The sequence below is a fragment of the Hemitrygon akajei genome, chromosome 23, assembly GCF_048418815.1.
Source record: "Hemitrygon akajei chromosome 23, sHemAka1.3, whole genome shotgun sequence".
Classification (NCBI taxonomy): Eukaryota; Metazoa; Chordata; class Chondrichthyes; order Myliobatiformes; family Dasyatidae; genus Hemitrygon; species Hemitrygon akajei.
This window is the reverse complement of record NC_133146.1, coordinates 22,521,913-22,539,864: the sequence shown is the minus strand read 5'-3', so window position 1 is coordinate 22,539,864 and position 17,952 is coordinate 22,521,913. Positions and strand designations below refer to the sequence as shown.

Genomic DNA, 17,952 nt, shown 5'->3' with positions numbered 1-17,952 from the left:
GGGACCATCGACTTTTCATGGTCCTTTTAGCTACAAATTGATTGATGAAACTGCAGTCAAGAAACAACTGTTTTTCAGTTTGGGCCACTCTGACCAAGAGATCAATGATACTTTTGCAAGATATGACCATGATGACAATAAAGTCCTGGATGAAGAAGAGCAGATGAGGATGAGGAATGAATTAGAAGAAAAGAAGGTAAGGAAATTGACCAAGTAAAATGTTAGCATTGAGATACTGAGATGATTATGAATATATAATGAACAAATATATATTGAAAATAAATGATTATCCAGGCATTGACATTTATTTGTTAAGAACATCTGGTATGGAATACACAGACTATACAGAACTGTGATGTCCTTTTTATAACTTTATGGGCAAAGTGAAAAAAATTCTAGGAAGTTTCTAGGTATGAGAAATTTTAAGTACAATGTTACACCAAAATAAAGCTGTTTTCTTTCTCTCTTCTTGAGACAGAGAAGTCCAGAGGTAATCTGTTAGAGGACTGTAGGAATATAATAGGTTTAGTTAGGGTAAGTGGAGGCATGGGTAAGTGTTCCGATTAGAGTTTGAGGTCAGATTTAGAAATTATAGGGATAAAACATTAATGCTGTGCCCCATAATATTTGACATTTTCATTTTGGGAAAAAGACTCTAATCCTATTATGTCTCTCGTAATTTATTCTATCAGGTTATCTCTCTGCCTCTGATACCGAGTTTATCCAAACCCTCCTTATAGTGACATCCTCGTGAAACTCTGACCCTCTCCAAAGCCACCAGATCTTTCCTATAGTATGGTGACAAGAAATGTTGTATCTATATAAAACTTTGGTTCAGCAACATATTTCCCTAACTATATGTAGCATGAATGGTATAGACCAGTGGTTCCCAATGTGGGGCGTACGCCCCACAGGGGGGTAATTTGATTTTTAAGGGGGGCAATTTGAGAATGAGTTATTAACAGTGAATTTTTTCTAGTAAGTCTGTGTGAGTATGAGTGTGTGCGAGTTAATACATATGTGTGTATACAGTATGCATACATAAAAATGCTTGTGTGTATGTACATGTGTAATTGCGTATGTACTGTATATATAGTGTATCACCATCATTACAACCATCAAATGGCTTTCATAATTAAATTAATGAATTGACTGATGTAGGAAGGAACGAATGAACAAGTCCAAACGCGTAAGAAACTCGTACGAGGTCGCGCCAATGCTGCTTTTTGCAGTAGCTTTCGGTTCTTGGTGGTGTGAAGGTGTGTACATTGCGTCATCTCTTTTAAACGGTGTATCTGACTTTGTATGCTGTAGAAACGAATCGGCATTGTTTTATTTATTTATTATTATTATTATTATTTTAATGTCACTTAATGTTCTTTTTTTTACAATTTCTTAGTAATTTCTTCCTCAGAACTTTAACTGTCCTTTGGTTCTTTTATTTTTCTCTTTCATGAATGCCATGTTCTTTGGAAGCTTGTTTAAACCAAGTTAATGATCTTTTAGGCTTCCTCCAGGTGAATAGGAGTTCACTTTTTGAATAATAAGAATTATATATCACCACAGGGGGCATCAGGATTTTAGAGGTGATTAGGTGGGGCATGGCCAAAAAAAGGTTGGGAACCACTGGTATAGACACTATATGTTATATATAGCACATTTCTATTTATGCTGTATGTACCCTATTTAAGTGTGTGTGCAAAAATGTATATTTATTTATTGAGTAGGCCTTTCCAACCACACTGCCCAGCATTCTCCCAATTTAATCCTGGCTTAATCACTGGGACGATTTGCAATGACCAATTATCCTACCAACTGATACGTCTTTGGATTGTGGAAGGAAATGGGAGCACCCGAATTAAACCATGAACACTACCTCACTACATTTTATAATTTTAATATTTGAACTATTTACTTAGTTTAACTATATGTACGTTAGGTATATATATATATAGTTACTATATTTCACGTTTTTTCTCTATTACCATGTATTGTAAAGTACTGCTGCCACCAGGACCACAAATTTCCACTGATATTAAACCTGATTCTGATTCTGATATTCTATCTTTCATTGCACATCACAGATCGCTCTGAATGCTGAGATAGAGAAGTTGGGAAAGAACATGGACAAGTCACCAGTTTTCAACCGTTCTGCTGACTTTGATAATGTGAAGAACAACAGCAACAAACCAAACGGCAGTGTGACCAAGGAGGAGTTCCAGGCGTACGTATCTAAGGATTTGATGGTGGATGCTAAAATATAAAGTAGAGCTTAGGAATCTAACTGACCTAGTTTTATTAAAATCACCACGTGACGTGGGACAAGTATTTTCTTAGAAGACAAATATTTTGTTATTATCAACATTTCATGAAGTGTTGCTAATACAATGTGGTGTTATTTCAGGTTGGAACGCCAGGTTGTTCAACTCGAACATTCCATAAGGAACATTATATCTAAAGTTCATGCGATCTCTGCTAAACTTGAGACAATGGAAAAAGGCAAAGACACGAAGGGAAAGTTGCTACAGAGTATCCCAGAGGTAAAGCTGATCTCGCTTGTCAATTTCTTTCTTCGCTGAACTGACAGAAAGGAGGTCAGGAGGGTGCTTTTCAAATATTTATTTGGGCTTAAACTCAAAACTTAACGAGGCTCAGCTCAGAAGTTGTAAAGCTAGATGACACAGAGACACAAGAGAGCAGACAGGGTTGAAAACGATGCAGTAGAATGCTGAAATCTTTTCAGTGACTGCACTTAACGGGAGACCAAGGGAGATCCACAAGCAAAAGGAGATTTTTGGATAATAACAGTGATTACAGTTGTAACTGAACTTTGCTTTTTGATGTGTATTCACGGTGCTCTTCCAGTTTGGAAAGAATTGGCAATAAACATCAGCTGATTTGAACAAAATCTAACAGAAACAGTTGGTACATTTATGTGACTCAGCTAGCGGGAGGGTTGCAGGACAATAATTGAACTCCCCGGAGCCACTCCAATGTTTAATGTCAGTTGTCAGGTCACTAGAAACCTGCTCCACTTTAGTCATTGTCTTCATGGACTCTCCTGAAGGTATTTGCTCAAGCACAGCACAACATCCAGAAACTCTCTCAGAAAATGCATGACAGTAGTTAATGCATTTTATGGTATAAGACTTTTCAAATAGTTATTGCAAATACTTTACCATCTAAATGAAACAAAACTCAGAAGATGAAAGTGCTGCATGTAAGATGATTTTTTTAAGGCATAACTTTTGACACCCTTACACAGAACATAGAACATAGAATAGTACAGCACATTACAGGCTCTTCAGCCCACAATGCTGTGCTGACCCTCAAACTCTGCCTCCCATATAACCCCCCACCTTAAATTCCTCCATATACCCGTCTGGTAGTCTCTTAAACTTACTGATCAAGAACATATCAATTTCCACTTTAAATATACCCAATAACTTGGTCTCAACAGCCATCTGTGGCAATGAATTCCACAGATTCACTGCCCTCTAGCTAAAGAAATTCTTCCTTATCTTGATTCTAAAGGGACATCCTTCTATTCTGAATCTGTGCCCTCTGGTCCTAGACTCTCCCACTAATGGAAAATTTTGCATTCAAACAATATGGCAAACCCACCCCCAACATCTATCTCACACCCATTTCAGAACAGTAACAAATACCCTTTCAAATATATTTATCAAGTACAATTTATTTTGCTAAAAACCTAGTTCAGTTTAACATCACCAAGCACCAAAATTCAAACAACACAACTCCTTATCATCTTCTGTCCCATGGTACTCTCATATGGACCTGCCTGTGATAGAAACCCAAACCCCTTCTTCCCCACTTGACACTTTAATGCTTTTGGAGAGGTATTTGATGACTATGAGTAAGTTGGTGTATTGCTATATCCCACTCAACCTGGATTTGGTTACCAAATGGCTTTTAGACCATCAGATATAGGAACTAATGAGGTCATTCAACCCATCGAGTCTGCTCTGCCAATCAATCATGGCCAATTTATTATCCCTCTCAACCCCATTCTTCTGCTTCTCCCCATAACCTTTGAAGCCCTTACTAATGAGGAGCCTATCAACCTTCAGAACTGTCTGTGACAATGAATTCCACAGATTCACCAGCCTCTGGCTAAAGAAATTCCTCCTCATCTCTGTTCAAAATGGGAAGACCTTCTATCTATTTCAAACAAGGCTGGACAAAGGCTTGGAGCTCTGCAGAAAGTAGCATCCAAACTAGACAAAGAGGGCAGAACCATGGTTTACAAAGCCCAGGTACGAGGTATCATGGAGTATGCCTGCTTATCATGGATGAATGCCTCACAGAGTGTCCTCAGCCAGCTTGATTCCACTCAAAGAAAGGCTCTCAGGATTATAGGTGTAGATGAAGCCTCAGCTCGTGAGAGGCTAGCCATCAGTAACTTACACCACAGACGGCAGGTTGTTGCAGCTACTGTGCTGTACAAAATGCACACCAGCCACAGCCCTGCAGACCTTCGCACCATGCTGCCTTCATCTTATGAGAGACGGCGCACCACACGATCAAGTTTATCCATGCCTGCTCATGCTGTTTCTATGCCTGATGCGAGAAACAACACACTGGATAGAAGCTTCCTTCACTGTGCTATCAGAATTTGGAACAGCCTTCCAGATGCTGTGGCTGGAAACATCTGCAACAATGGGGTCCAAGCCTTCAAGAATTGAGGGCACAAACACCTCTCTGGGAGGGAAGTCACATGCTTCTTCTTAAGCAATCATGAAGGGGACCAGGATGGCAATGCTTGGTTGTTGGCAGGTAGGGTTAATACCTGACTTTCAAGAGCACTTGTGTGTTAAGTTCCGGCTGGACTTAGTCCTTAAACTGCTGGAGAACAGTGCGGAAAGATCAGGTGCTGTTTTCTCCCGGTAGGGATTAGTTTTCAGTTCCAAGTGCTCCTGCCACGTTTTGTCACCCTGTAACCTTATCTTTCAATCTCTCTGAATTATGGAGGACAGCATGTGTATAAATGTCTCTCTCCAGCAGACTTCATCATGATCATCATGACTTCAGTATTTCTACCATGTTTTAATGTTTCTTAATTGTACAAATGATTGTTTTAATGTTCTATTGCTGAGCAACAATGAACTATCGGATTGGCCTATCAGAGTTCTCTTTGGGAACTAGTTGACTTGATCAGCATTTCTAATCTGGCTATTGTTCACGATTGCACTTAATAAAAAAAAAATTTGAGGCTGTGCCCTCTGGTCCTAAACCGCCCCACTATTGGAAACATTCACTCCATGTCATTCTATCAATATTTGGTAGATTTCAATAAGATCCCACCTCATTCTTTTACAAGCCCAGACCCATGAAACACTCTTCATACATTTGGACCTTATAGATGTCCATGTCTTTGAGGGATGACCTTATTGAAACAGATAAATCCCAAGGGAATGTGACAAGGTAGATGATGAGACGATCGTACCAGCAGGAGTCTCCAAAGGGGACTCCAGAAAATGCAATGTTGGAATTTGGAGCTACAGACAATCTGGCAGAAGTCGATCGATTGATCAGCATTTGGAACACAAGACAGTACAGCACAGGAACAGGGCCTTCGGCCTGCTATGTTGCACCAGACGAATGTGTCCAATTACTCTCTTCCCTTCTGCCAACACAATGACCGCATCCCTCCATTCTCTGCGCATCCCTGTCCCAATCTAAAAACCTCATAAACATTATTGAATCGCTGTTGGATTAGGGTGTAGAATTGTTCCTATGCTTGCTTTTATTTTTATTGGGGCAGCACAGTAATGCAGCGACCAGTGCAATGCTATTGCAGCACCAGCAGTAAGATCAGGGTTCAAATCCCACCACTGCCTGCACGCTCTCTTTATCATCTTGTACACCTCTATCAAGTCACCTCTCCTTCTCCTAAGCTCCAAAGAGAAATGCCCTAGCTTGCTTAGTCTTTGATTTTTTTTCTTGTCTACAGATCTGTGATTCAAAATTTGATGGTCTGAAGTAGTCTACAATTGCAGGAGTAGTTTCACTGGCTTTACCTAATGACCTTGTGGCTAAAGACTGTACTTGCCATCATGCCCAATCACAGGGCCTTATGTTGACCAGAAGGTTTGGGCAATGAACAGACCCCAACTTGATTGTATGGCTGAGCGTATCGACATTAGGAGGTTTCAGCTTTGTGCTGCATCATCTTTATACCATCTTGTACAAGGAAATAGCTGTAATGGAAGTTGGTATTGGGTTGGTTTGATGAGTGGATTTTGTGGTGAGGATGAGAATATTCAGATTCAGATTTATTTATAAAATATACATCGAACCATACAGTGAAACGCAATGTTTGCGTAACAACCAGCACACCCAAGAGTGTTTTGGAGGCAGTTTGCAAGTGTCACCATGCATTTCAGTGCCAATATAGCATGTTTGGCAGAACAACATAAATCAAAACTAAGCAGAACGTACTGAGCAACGAAGCAACAATGGCAAAATTGACCTCGTTCCTCCCTGCTGAGAGAGCATGACATGACCACCTATAGAGGGGTTAAGTTATTCCATCTCAATAATTTAATTTCAGAATAACATCCTTTAGCAACAGATGCCAGAGCATCTGTTTTTGGTGTTAAGAAAGACTTTAAAAAACATGTTGTTCTGTCATTTAGGAATAAGTTGGGAAATTATAGACCAGCAAGCCAAACATCAGGAGTGGGTAAGTTATTGGAAGATATTCTAAAGGACTGGATATATGAGTATTTGGATTGACAGGGACTGATTAAGGATAGTCAACATGACTTTGTGTGCACCAGGTCTTGTCTCATCAATCTTATAGAGCTTTTCAAGGAAGTTACCAGTAAAGTTGATGAAGGCAAGGCAGTGGATGCTGTCTACATGGACTTTATCAAGGTCTTTGAGATGATCCCACATAGGAGGTTGGTCAAGAAGCCACTTGGCATTCATGATGAATTAGTAAACTGGAGTAGACATTGTCTTCACGGGAGAAGCCAGAAAGTGGTAGTAGATCTGACTTTAGGCATTTGACTAGGGGTGTGCCACAGGGGTTGGTGCTGGGTCCATTATTGTTTGTCATTTATATCAGTTGTCTGGATGATGATGTAACACACTGGATCAGCAAGTTTGCAGATGATACCAAGATTGGAGGTGTAGGGAACAGTGAGGAAGGGAATCAAAGCTTGCAGTGGGATCTGGATCAGTTGGAAAAATAGGCTTAAAAATAGCAGATGGGTTTTAATGTGGACAGGTATGAGGTGTTGCTCTTTGGGACACAAACCAGTGAGCAGCAAGGCACTGAGCAGTGCCATGCAACAGAAGGATCTGGGAGTGCAAATCTATAACTCCTTGAAAGCGGTGTCACAGGTAGATAGGGTTGTAAAGAAAGCTTTTGGCACATTGGCCTTCATAAATCAATGTATTGAGTACAGGAATTGAGATACAATGCTGAAGTTGTATAAGACCTTGGTGAGGGCTTGTTTGGAGTATTGTGTGCATTTCTGGTCACCTGCCTAAGGGAAAGATATCAATAAGTTTAAAAGAGTGAAGTGTAAATTTATAAGGATGTTGCAGGGACTTGAAGACTTGACATAGGGAAAGGTTGAATAGGTTAGGACTGTATTCCCTAGAAGGTAGGAGAAAGAGCGGAGATTTGATAGAGATATACTAAATTATGAGGGGTATAGATAGGGTAAATGTAAACAGGCTTTTCCCACTGAGGTTGGGTGCTAGAACTAGAGGTCTTGGGTTAAAGGTGAAAGGAGAAATATTTAAGAGGAACATGAGGGGAAACCTCTTCACTCAGAGGGTGATGAGAGGGTGGACTGAGCTGCCAGCGCAAGTGATGGATGCAGGTTCAATTTCAACATTTAGGGGAAATTTGGATAGGTACATGGATGGGAGGGGTCTGATGGGCAGTTTGATGGGGCTGAACAGATTAATAGTTCGGTATTGACTAGTTGGGTCGAAGGGCTTGTTTCTGTACTATAGTGTTCAATGAGCCTATAATGAATTATTTTCAAATGCATATCATGGATTTGGCTGCATAAGACTAACAGTTTGCTTTAAATTGCTTCCTCAAGAATGAAAAACGTGATCCAATGGAGAACCTGTAACATTCAAGAAAGAGAAGGCAGAAGATGTGGGACTCCAGCCTGGCTCCACACTGAACTCATAGAGGAGACTCACCCTGGTCACAACCTACCTTGCCCTGACCAGTCCTCATATTCTTCACCTTAAAGAATAAGCAGCAATGTCATTCTAATGCTCACCTTCAGAAACAAAAAATTCTGTAAAGACTCCATTGGACTCCTGTAACAATGTGTAGTGCCAGCTGTAAACACCGTAAAATAACAGCTGATTTTTGATTATTGGGTTTCTCAAAATTTATCATTTTGTTGTGCTTCAAACAGAGAAAAGGAGAAATGTAAATTATTTCTAAATGCTAGCATATACACAGTTAATTAAAATAATATTCTAATTACACTTTGAGGAAGATGGATCTATAAGGGCCACTTCCCCTGGTTTTAAACTATTGTTGATGTGGCTGTTGGGTACTACGGATATAATTTTACTGAATACATGCAGCTTAAATCAATGACGAATAATCTGGTTCAAAAATGTAATATCATTCAAAATCCAAAATGTGCTCAACCATCTTTGGCCCCTGCCTTACCAATCCCAAGATATCATTTCTTGTCCAATACTCTGAATGCCAGTTGCTAACTCAATTGCCCAACTGGCTTGAAGTCACTGCACACTAGCTGTCAATGCGTATACCGAAGGTCCGTATCTCAAAACTCCCTTGTTTCTCCCTAAGAACGAATCAATGACCTTCTTTTTGTTTACCCAGACTGAAAATGAGCCCGCCTTTACATAATTCCTCTTTCTGAAGTGTTCTCAAACTCACAAAACGTTCTGTCTGAGTACTCCCAAACTCAATTTACACAAACTGCTTCCAGAGTCCATCGCTTCTGTTACCCCACCTGGTGTCTTAGGCATTCTGGCTAATCACTCACCACAAGTGTAGAACTGAGGATTCTGCATTACAGCTCTTGCTTTAAGCTCAAAGGTCTAACCTACCCACGACTTGACTCCAGATTTCTCAAAGCTCAGTAAATCTTATATAGTTTTGGCTGCAGGGTCTCTCTCTGCCTGATCCTAAATGCCATTCATGTCAGCATACTGGCCTCCATAAAATAATTTCAAGTGCCGTGAGTGATAAAGAGATACACGAGGGTTGTGTAGTGAGACTGGGAACCATGTGGAAATAGATGGCGAAAAGGAAGTTCTCCACAGTTCTTTTTAGCCAGCCAAACATTTCACATGTCCTGATGAAGGGTCTTGGGATGAAACATTGACTGTTTATTGCCCTCCATAGATGCTGCCTGACCTGCTGAGATCCCCCCAGCAACTTATTGTGTTGCTCTGAATTTCCAGCATCGGCGTAATCTCGAGTTAAACATTCCACTTCCCTGAAGAAGTAAAATAGCCTACACTGCCGCTGGGGCTTATCTTAATTTATTCAAGAGGCATAAACCCCTCAAAGAGTTGAAACCCTCAGTGACATACTGAGACCCCTCGTGCTACAGAAAGAGTAGAGTTGGGGTATTTTGGTTCTATGAACGTCTTGACCTTTGATTTCTTAAAGGTTGGTCTTTGAACTCTCCGTTTTACATTATTATCTTGTATTTCAATTATTATTCCTTCTGTAAGAGTACATTCTACATTCTCTACCAAACATGCCCTTGCTGAGCCAACTAATTCTCTCAATAAAAATTAGTGAATACGTAAATACTTAAAACTTTGAGAAATCATTAAGAGAAGCGTTTTAATCCATTTCCCAATAATATCTGTAAATCTTCATGTTAACTGGAAAAACATTTACTCAGTTATCTTCCATACTGAGACCAAACTTAGGGATGAGTGTAAGATTGTCAGCCTCTCGAGCCTTTTCCATATTTCACATTTTCCCTGATTCTGTAATATCCTTCATTATTAAAAATCTCACAGATTAAGTTAACAGTTAACGCAGCATCAATTATTTGTGGAAAGTGAGTTCCAAATTTCTGCTGCCTTCTGCATGCTGTCTCCTTCCCAACTTCACTCCCAAAAGCTCACTAACCAGTGGAGGCCCATCCTCTTTCACTCTCTCATACCTAGAAAACTTCCATCCATTAGTTCCTTTCAGAGATGAAACACCAGGAGCTGTTGGCACTGCTGAAAACATGGTTTAACTAGAGTTTTGTTTCTCAGGAGCATTAATGTCTAACCTTTGAAGTAAATCTGAGAAGGAGAAGGGTTATCGCATTTGTTTCTTTGCCTAGCCATGAACAGTTTGAAGTTCTTTGTACATGAAGTCCAAATATCTTTGGGCCTTTACTTTGCTAGTTTTTCACCATTTACAATACTCCATTAATTTTATGTTAACATATACTTTGACATTTGTCAAATCACTTGTTGCACCTTTGCCCTATGATGATTCTACTAATAGAATCATAGAGCACAGGAAAAGGCCATTCAGCCCACTTTGACCATGCCAACCAAAAATGGATTTAACGTTAATTCTTTTTTCCTGGCTCACTTCGCCCTGCTGGTTACAGCTCTTCAAGTTCTCACCCAACCTTTTCAATATGACATGGATTTCCATGTCCATTCCCCTTTCGGTTAATTTTTTGTTTTAAACTTCTCCAATCCTTCTATTAATTAATTGAAGTCAATTACTCACCTTTGTGCAGCTCAGTAACACTCTCCTACACTACTTTTATTTCTCTAAGTCATTGGCAAACTTGGACAAATGGATTTATATCCTCTCACCCTAGTCACTTGTAATTAATTGTAAGGAGCTGCAGTTCCACAGATTTGAGTGCCAGTTCTTCATTCTCTCTGCTCAGCCAGTTTCCTAGCTAGTTCACTGATTTGTCTCCAATTCTGTGAGATTTGGCTTTAGCTGGCTGTCTGCAACAAGAGACTTTATCAAATACTTTCAGAAGGTCCATATGAATAAAATCTATGTTGACCACCTCTTCGAAAAGTTCAATCAGGCAGGTCCATTGGACGTAATCTACCCTTGGCAAGCCTATGTTGACCCTCTCTGATGAAAAGAAAGCATTCAGAATCTTTCATCATTTTAAACATAGACTCTAGTGTTCTTCCAACAATAAGAATTAGGACTAACTAGACTATAATCTCCTGTCTTCCAGCAACTGTCTTTATAAAGGGTGGGTATTGCTTGGATTGCTAATTTACTCCTAGCCGGCAGTGCACTTACTAATTCACACCATAGTGTCTACATTCAGAGTGGCAATGTCCTTATCAAATTCCTAATGCATGCACACTTCTGTGGTTCTACTGGTTACCAACATCGTTAGCCTGACCAAATTGGCAAAATTGGAAACTGTTGCACCAGCACCTCTTTCCTGTGGGAAGCCAAGTATGTCCCTTATCTTAAAGTTCTGTTTCTGTTCCTGATGCTGATTAAAGCTGTGGCTTCGAGTTCCAGTCCAAGACTGGAACACTTAAATCTGATACCATGGGGCTACCTCAAAGCATTATGAACAGAGTAGGGAACTCTCCCTCTGGCCAACAACATTGAAACAGGTTAGGTCGTCATTTTTATGGTTTGATGTTAGCGTGACTCTAGTACTATAATGAAAGATCTGACACTTCCCTCCTTCATTTTCCTCTGTAATATCTATAGGTAATTCATTGATTATGAAACATTTTAGTGTGTGAAGGGTAATTAACACAAGCTAAAACATATCTGTTGTTTCAAACAAATAGAAACGTTGCTGTTGAATTTATGGTCTTAGTGCTCATTCAATGTCTTTGTTAGATTGTGATATTTACTTGTAGCATTTTTAAAATTCAGAGAGCAAATCCAGGATCACAAAATCTAAAACTGTCTGAACAGTTACAAGTGGTGTTTATGCAAAAGCTTCACCCTGGATCTGCTACAGCTAGAATAATGATGGAGATAGACTTGTGCACATCATTTTGCAGAGTTTGTGAGATTTCTCGATTTGTTCATTGTAACGGAAACACATAGACTGAAAAATATACAGAGCTGCTTCTCCATTGCTGGCTTTTGATGATCATGCCTCAATGGGTAATATTGGAAACAATATTGTGGGTATTCAATAACTGCACATAGAGTAGTTGTGTTTGAACATTGACTTAGAACAGTACAGCACAGTACAGGTCCTTTGGCCCATGGTGTTGTGCTGACATTTTAACCTGCTCCAAGATCTAACACTTCTCTCCTACATAACCCTCAATTTTTCTTTCATTTATCTATCTATCTAAGAATCTCTTAAATGCCTCTAATGTACAGTATCTGCCTCTACCATCACCCTGGCAGCCATTCCATGCCTCACCACTCTCAGTGTAAAGACTTACCTCCGTCAACACTCGTATTTTCCTCTGATCCCCTTAAAAGTATGTCCTCTTGTATTAGCCTGGGAAAAAGTCTCTGTCCACTCAGGCTATGTCTCCTATTATCTTATACACCTCTATCAAGTCACCTTTCATCCTCTTTCACTCCAAAGAGGAAAGCCCTAGCTTGGTTCAACCTACATTGATAAGACATGCTCTCTAATCCATGAAGCATCTTGATAAGTCTCTTCTGCACCCTCTCTAAAGCTTCCACGTCATTCCTACAATGAGACAAACAGAACTGAACACTATACTGCAAGTGTAGTCTAACCAGAGTTAAATGTATAACTTCTCACTCTTAAAGTACATAAATATATATATACATGACTCATATCCCTTTCATGTTCTCAACATTAATTGCCGTGTTATTAAAAGACCCACTAGCTAACTCACATGGCAGTATATTTGTTAAGCAGATTTCAAATACAGCCTGGATTCATTCACTTTGGTCATAAGGACTGGGACTGTGTTAAAAACTGTAAGTGCTTGGGGATCTTAATATCTTACGGTGACTAGTGGTGTCTTGCAGGGGCCGATGTTGGGTCTACTTCTTTTCACATTATGTGTGAATGATTTAGTTGACGGAATTGATGACTTTGTGGCCAAGTTTATGGATGATACACAGATTAAGTGGAAGCCTCAGATGAGAGGGACGTCAATTTGCAAAAGAGATGAGGAGAAGTTTCTTTAGCTAAAGGTTAGTAAATCTGTAGAATTCATTGCCACAGGCAGCTGTGGAGGCCAAGTCATTGAGTACATTTAAAGTGGAGGCTGACAAGTTCTTGATTAGATAGGGTGTCAAAGGTTACAAAGGCAGGAAATTGGGGTTGAGAGGGATAATAAATCAGCCATGATGGGATAGCAGATCAGACTCAATGGGCCAAATGGCCTAATTCTGCTCTATTGATTTATGGTCTTATAATCTTATATCATAAAAGTTGGTGGATCAATGCATATTCTCTATAGTTCTTGACTGGATTGACCTGGATCCCTATATTCCTGAATGAACATGATCCCAGGCTCTGCCAGTGAGAGATGATAGTAACTTCCGTGGTCCTAAATTCAAGCTTCTCCTCGTCCTGGATTAGAGTATACCTGGGAGTCCAAATTGCAGGAGACTAGTGTGAATAAAATATATCATCCTGGATTCTATTAAGCATGGAATTGTGGTGTTTACAAGTTTCACAATGATGAAAAATACAGAATCCCAGAAATAAAAACAATTGAAAAATAATGAAACAAAAAGCAGAGGAATCTACGAATGTACAATGGTAGAAAAATGATGGAACTTTGCTGAAATATACTGTAGATCCCTAATCTCTATTAACTTAGGAATTACTTATATGCTTCATATACTCATATCAATGCCGCTTTCTCTGTAGATAGTAACATACAGAGTATCGTCAGAGTTCTTTTTCCTTCTTTTGTATATTTCTGAAATGGGTGATTGACAACCAGAACCGGAGGGAAGCAAGTGTGAGGCATTCCAGATGTGTTTAGATTGAGAGCTTTCCCTTCATTGTCCCTGTCAATTGTGAAATGAAGTGCAATAGATCCCCTTGGTACACGATTCACTAGGAATGTCGTGTCAATCATAAAGTACTTTGACTGCAAAATATCTAATGTACGTACTTGCATGTGTTAGATTTGATGCTTGTTCTGAGTGAATTGCATAACTGACTTAAGTGTAAATTTTAATAAACGCGTATAAGCAATTCCATGTTAATTTACTTTTATTCACAAATCTAATATTTTAAACTGCATAATGGACCGTCTTTCCACAGTGGCCTATGCTGGGTTATTAATCAAGACGAGTCAACGCCTATTGCATTCCCACATTAATCAGTGGAAGTTCTGCACCTGAAAACATTAGCAACTCATTTTGTGCTACTGAGTCTCATATGTGTGTCAGGAGTCCAGCCTATGTGTGTTTGGGGCAATAGCAGCACTCCAAAAATAAGTTCCAATGACGAGTGAAGTGGAGAGGGCAAGGGAAGGCTCTTGATCCACAGGATGGACTAAACTGCTCAAAATGCTGATTTGGAAAGGGCAAAAGGTGGGGGGGGGGGTGCGTTTCATAATAAACCCTCTGTGATTCTCCAATGTGGCAGTTCAATCGTACTCGTGTTCACCAGCACTGGAACACCTAATGACCATTTTAATCACCAAGAGAGTTCTTCTCTGTGATCCTGACCACAAGGAACAGGCCACCATCTGCTGACTGTAATCAGGCACGAGATGCAGCATGCTGCCGTCACCAAACAAGAAGCAGTCCACCCTAACGTATTTCAAACCATAGTCAGGGATTTCAGTCAGGCTGGTTTGAAGAAAACCCTGACCAATTAACATCAACATATAACCTGTAGCACCAGAGGTCCCAGCACGTTAGACCACCGCTATACTGCAATAAGGAATGCCTACCATTCCCGGCCTAGACCACACTTTGGGAAATCTGATCACTTGACTGTCCTTCTCCTACCTGCTACTGGCAGAGGCTAAAGAGCAAGGCTCCAGAGACTAGGACAACAAAAAGGTGGTCATGGGAGGCAAAGGAGCGGCTACAGGATTGCTTCGCGTTGGTGGACTGTGCCGAAGTCAAGGACTTATCAGTGGATCTAAATCAACACACAGTTGTCACAGACTTTATATAAACAGCTATAGATGAGTATGTGCCCACAAAATCATTCAGAGTCCTCCCCATCCAGAAGCACTGGATGAACCACAAAATCCAAAATCTGCTGAGGGCCAGATCAGAGACATTCAGGACTGGCAACCAAGTAAAATACAACAGATCTCCGGAAAGCCATCTCACGGGTGAAGCGGCAATTCTGGATGAAACTTGAATCAATGGAGGATGCTCAACAGTTGTGACAGGGCATGAATATTATCGTCTCTTACAAAGTGAAGTCAAGTGACAAAGGTGACAACAGGACATTGCTCCCAGATGAGGTCAGAGACTTCTGTGCATACTTTGACCATCAAAACATGGAGGAACCTTCACGAACTCCCACAGCCCCTGAAGACCCTGTGATTCCAATCTCTTCAGGCTGACCAGAAAGCATCCTTCATGAGGGTGAACCCACGGAAAAGATTCGGCCCAGATGGGGTACCTGGCCAAGTAGTCAAGACCCATGCTGATCAACTGGCTGGAATGTTCACCGATAGCTTTAACCTCTCTCTTCGGCAGTTTGTGGTACTGTGGTGAACTAGATATACCTGTCTAACTGCTCCTGTGGCTCCTCCCACAGACCCTGCTGACTGCCCCTGTGGCTCCTCCCACAGACCCCTGTATAAAGGCGACTGTGGCCTGCTGCTCTCCCTCATTTTCCCAGGATGTAGTGTTGTTCTTCAGTCAATAAAAGCTGATATCTCACTTCCTAAGTCTCGGCGTGAGTTATTGATGGTGCATCAGGTACGCACCTGCTTCAAGCAGGCTTCAATTATACCAGTGCCTTAGAAGAATGTGGCAACCTGCTTTAATGACTATTGCCCAGGAGCACTTGCATACACAGTGACGAAGTGTTTTGAGAGGTTGGTGATGAAACATATCGACTCTTGCCTGAGAAGTGACTTAGATTCACAGGTCCACTGCCAATGCCATCTCATTGGCTCTTCAGTCAACCCTGGAACATCTGGAGAGCAAAAATGGATGTATCAGGATGCTCTTTATCGACTACAGTTCAGCATTCAATACTACCATCCCCTCAAAACTAAAGAATAAATTTCAAAACCTTGGCCTCAATACCTCCCTGTGCAATTTGATCCTCAATTTCCTAACTTGCTGATCCCAGTCAGTTCGAATTGGCAACAGCATCTCCTCCTCCATCCGCACAGGTGCACCACAAGGCTGTGTGTTTAGTCCCCTGCTCTACACACTTTTACACTTATGACTGTGTGGCTAAGCACAGCTCCAATGCCATCTTTAGGTTTGCTGATGACACCACTGTCATTGGCTGAATCAGAGGTGGTGACAAATCAGCATGTAGGAGGGAGATTGAAAATCTGGCTGAGTTGTGCCACAGCAGCAACCTCTTACTCAAAGTCAGCAAGACCAAGGAGCTGATCATTGACTTCAGGATGAGGAAACTGAAGATTCGTGAGCCAGAACTCATCAGGAGATCAGAGGTGGAGAGAGTCAGCATCTTTAAATTCCTTGGTGTTATCATTTCAGAGGACCTGTCTTGAACCCAGCACATAAGTACAATTGCGAAGAAGGCACGGAAGTGCCTCCACTGCCTTAGAAGTTTGCAAAGGCATGACATCTAAAACTTTGACAAACTTCTATAGACGTGTACTGGAGAGTATATTGACTGTTTGCATCATGGCCCGGTATGGAAACACCAATGTCCTTGAATGGAAAGTCCTACAACATGCGGTGGATACAACCCAGTCCATCCCAACATTCCGCACATTTACATGGAACGCTGTCACACGAAAGCAGCATCCATCATCAAGGATCCCCACCACCCAGGTCATGCACTCTTCTTGGTGTTTCCATCAGGAAGAAGGTACAGGAGCCTCAGAATTCTCACCACCAATTCAGGAACTGTTATTACCCCTCAACCATCAGGCTCTTGAACCAGTGGTGATTACTTCATTTGCCCCATCACTGAACCACAAGCTACAGACTCACTTTCAAAGACTCTTCATCTCATGTTCTTGATATGTATTGCTTATTTATTTATTATTATGATTTCTTTTCCCTTTTGTATTGGCACATTTGTTTGTTTGGCCACCATGTTTGGTCTTTCACCGATTCTATTATGTTTCTTGGATTTACTGAGCGTGCCCGCAAGAACATGATCCTGGGGTTCGTATACGGTGACATACATGTACTTTGATAATAAATTTACTTCAAACTTTGAACGTGACAGGTCAAAATGTGGTGGGAAGGAGGTGGTCAAAGTGAAAGCTGGGAAAATACTTGCTTATCAAATGATTATACAGTGAATCTGAAAGCACAGATAACAAAGGGTAAATTAGACAATAACTAACTTATTTATAGAGCACTTTTCATACAGATGATGTAGCTCAAACTGCTTTACCATGGGATAAAGTGCAAACAAAAATAAAACAAAAATAAAATAAACATGAAGGTAAAAGACAAAAAGGTGTTAGTTAAAAGGAAAGTTAAATAAATAGGTTTTGAGCTGGTGTTTAAAAGTGTCAATAGAGTCTACATCCCTTACTGTTTCAGGTATAGAATTCTACAATTCAGGAGTGTAGTTCAAAAAAATTGACCTGTCAATTATCTTTTGAGGGAGATTGTTTAAATTTAGCAGACCTGTGGAAGAAGACTCGCGAGCTCGAGGAGGATTACAAACTGAAAACTATCCTGTGATTCCGTTCTGTACTCCAGTCTCAACCATTAAGTCCTTTGCAAACAAATAAGAGAACTTTAAAATCAATTGTAAAAGATACAGGAAGCCAATGCAGGGTAGCTAAGACAGGACTGATATGTTCCCTCATCCTGGCTTTAGTTAAAAGTCTATCAGAGGCCTTCTGAATGAGTTA

General features: G+C 40.5%; 1 protein-coding gene across 1 annotated transcript in view; it reads left to right on the top strand.

Annotated features, from left to right (window-relative positions):
- pkd2l1 (polycystic kidney disease 2-like 1) overlaps positions 1-16,067 on the top strand; it is a 90,998-nt gene extending 74,931 nt beyond the window's left edge. The window contains exons 12-15 of the mRNA XM_073027200.1: positions 79-196; positions 2,085-2,224; positions 2,405-2,540; positions 8,088-16,067. Coding sequence (XP_072883301.1) covers positions 79-196; positions 2,085-2,224; positions 2,405-2,540; positions 8,088-8,120 — 427 coding nt within the window. The 3' untranslated portion in view covers positions 8,121-16,067. The remainder of the gene's footprint in view (positions 1-78; positions 197-2,084; positions 2,225-2,404; positions 2,541-8,087) is intronic.
- Positions 16,068-17,952: the final 1,885 nt, after the last annotated feature.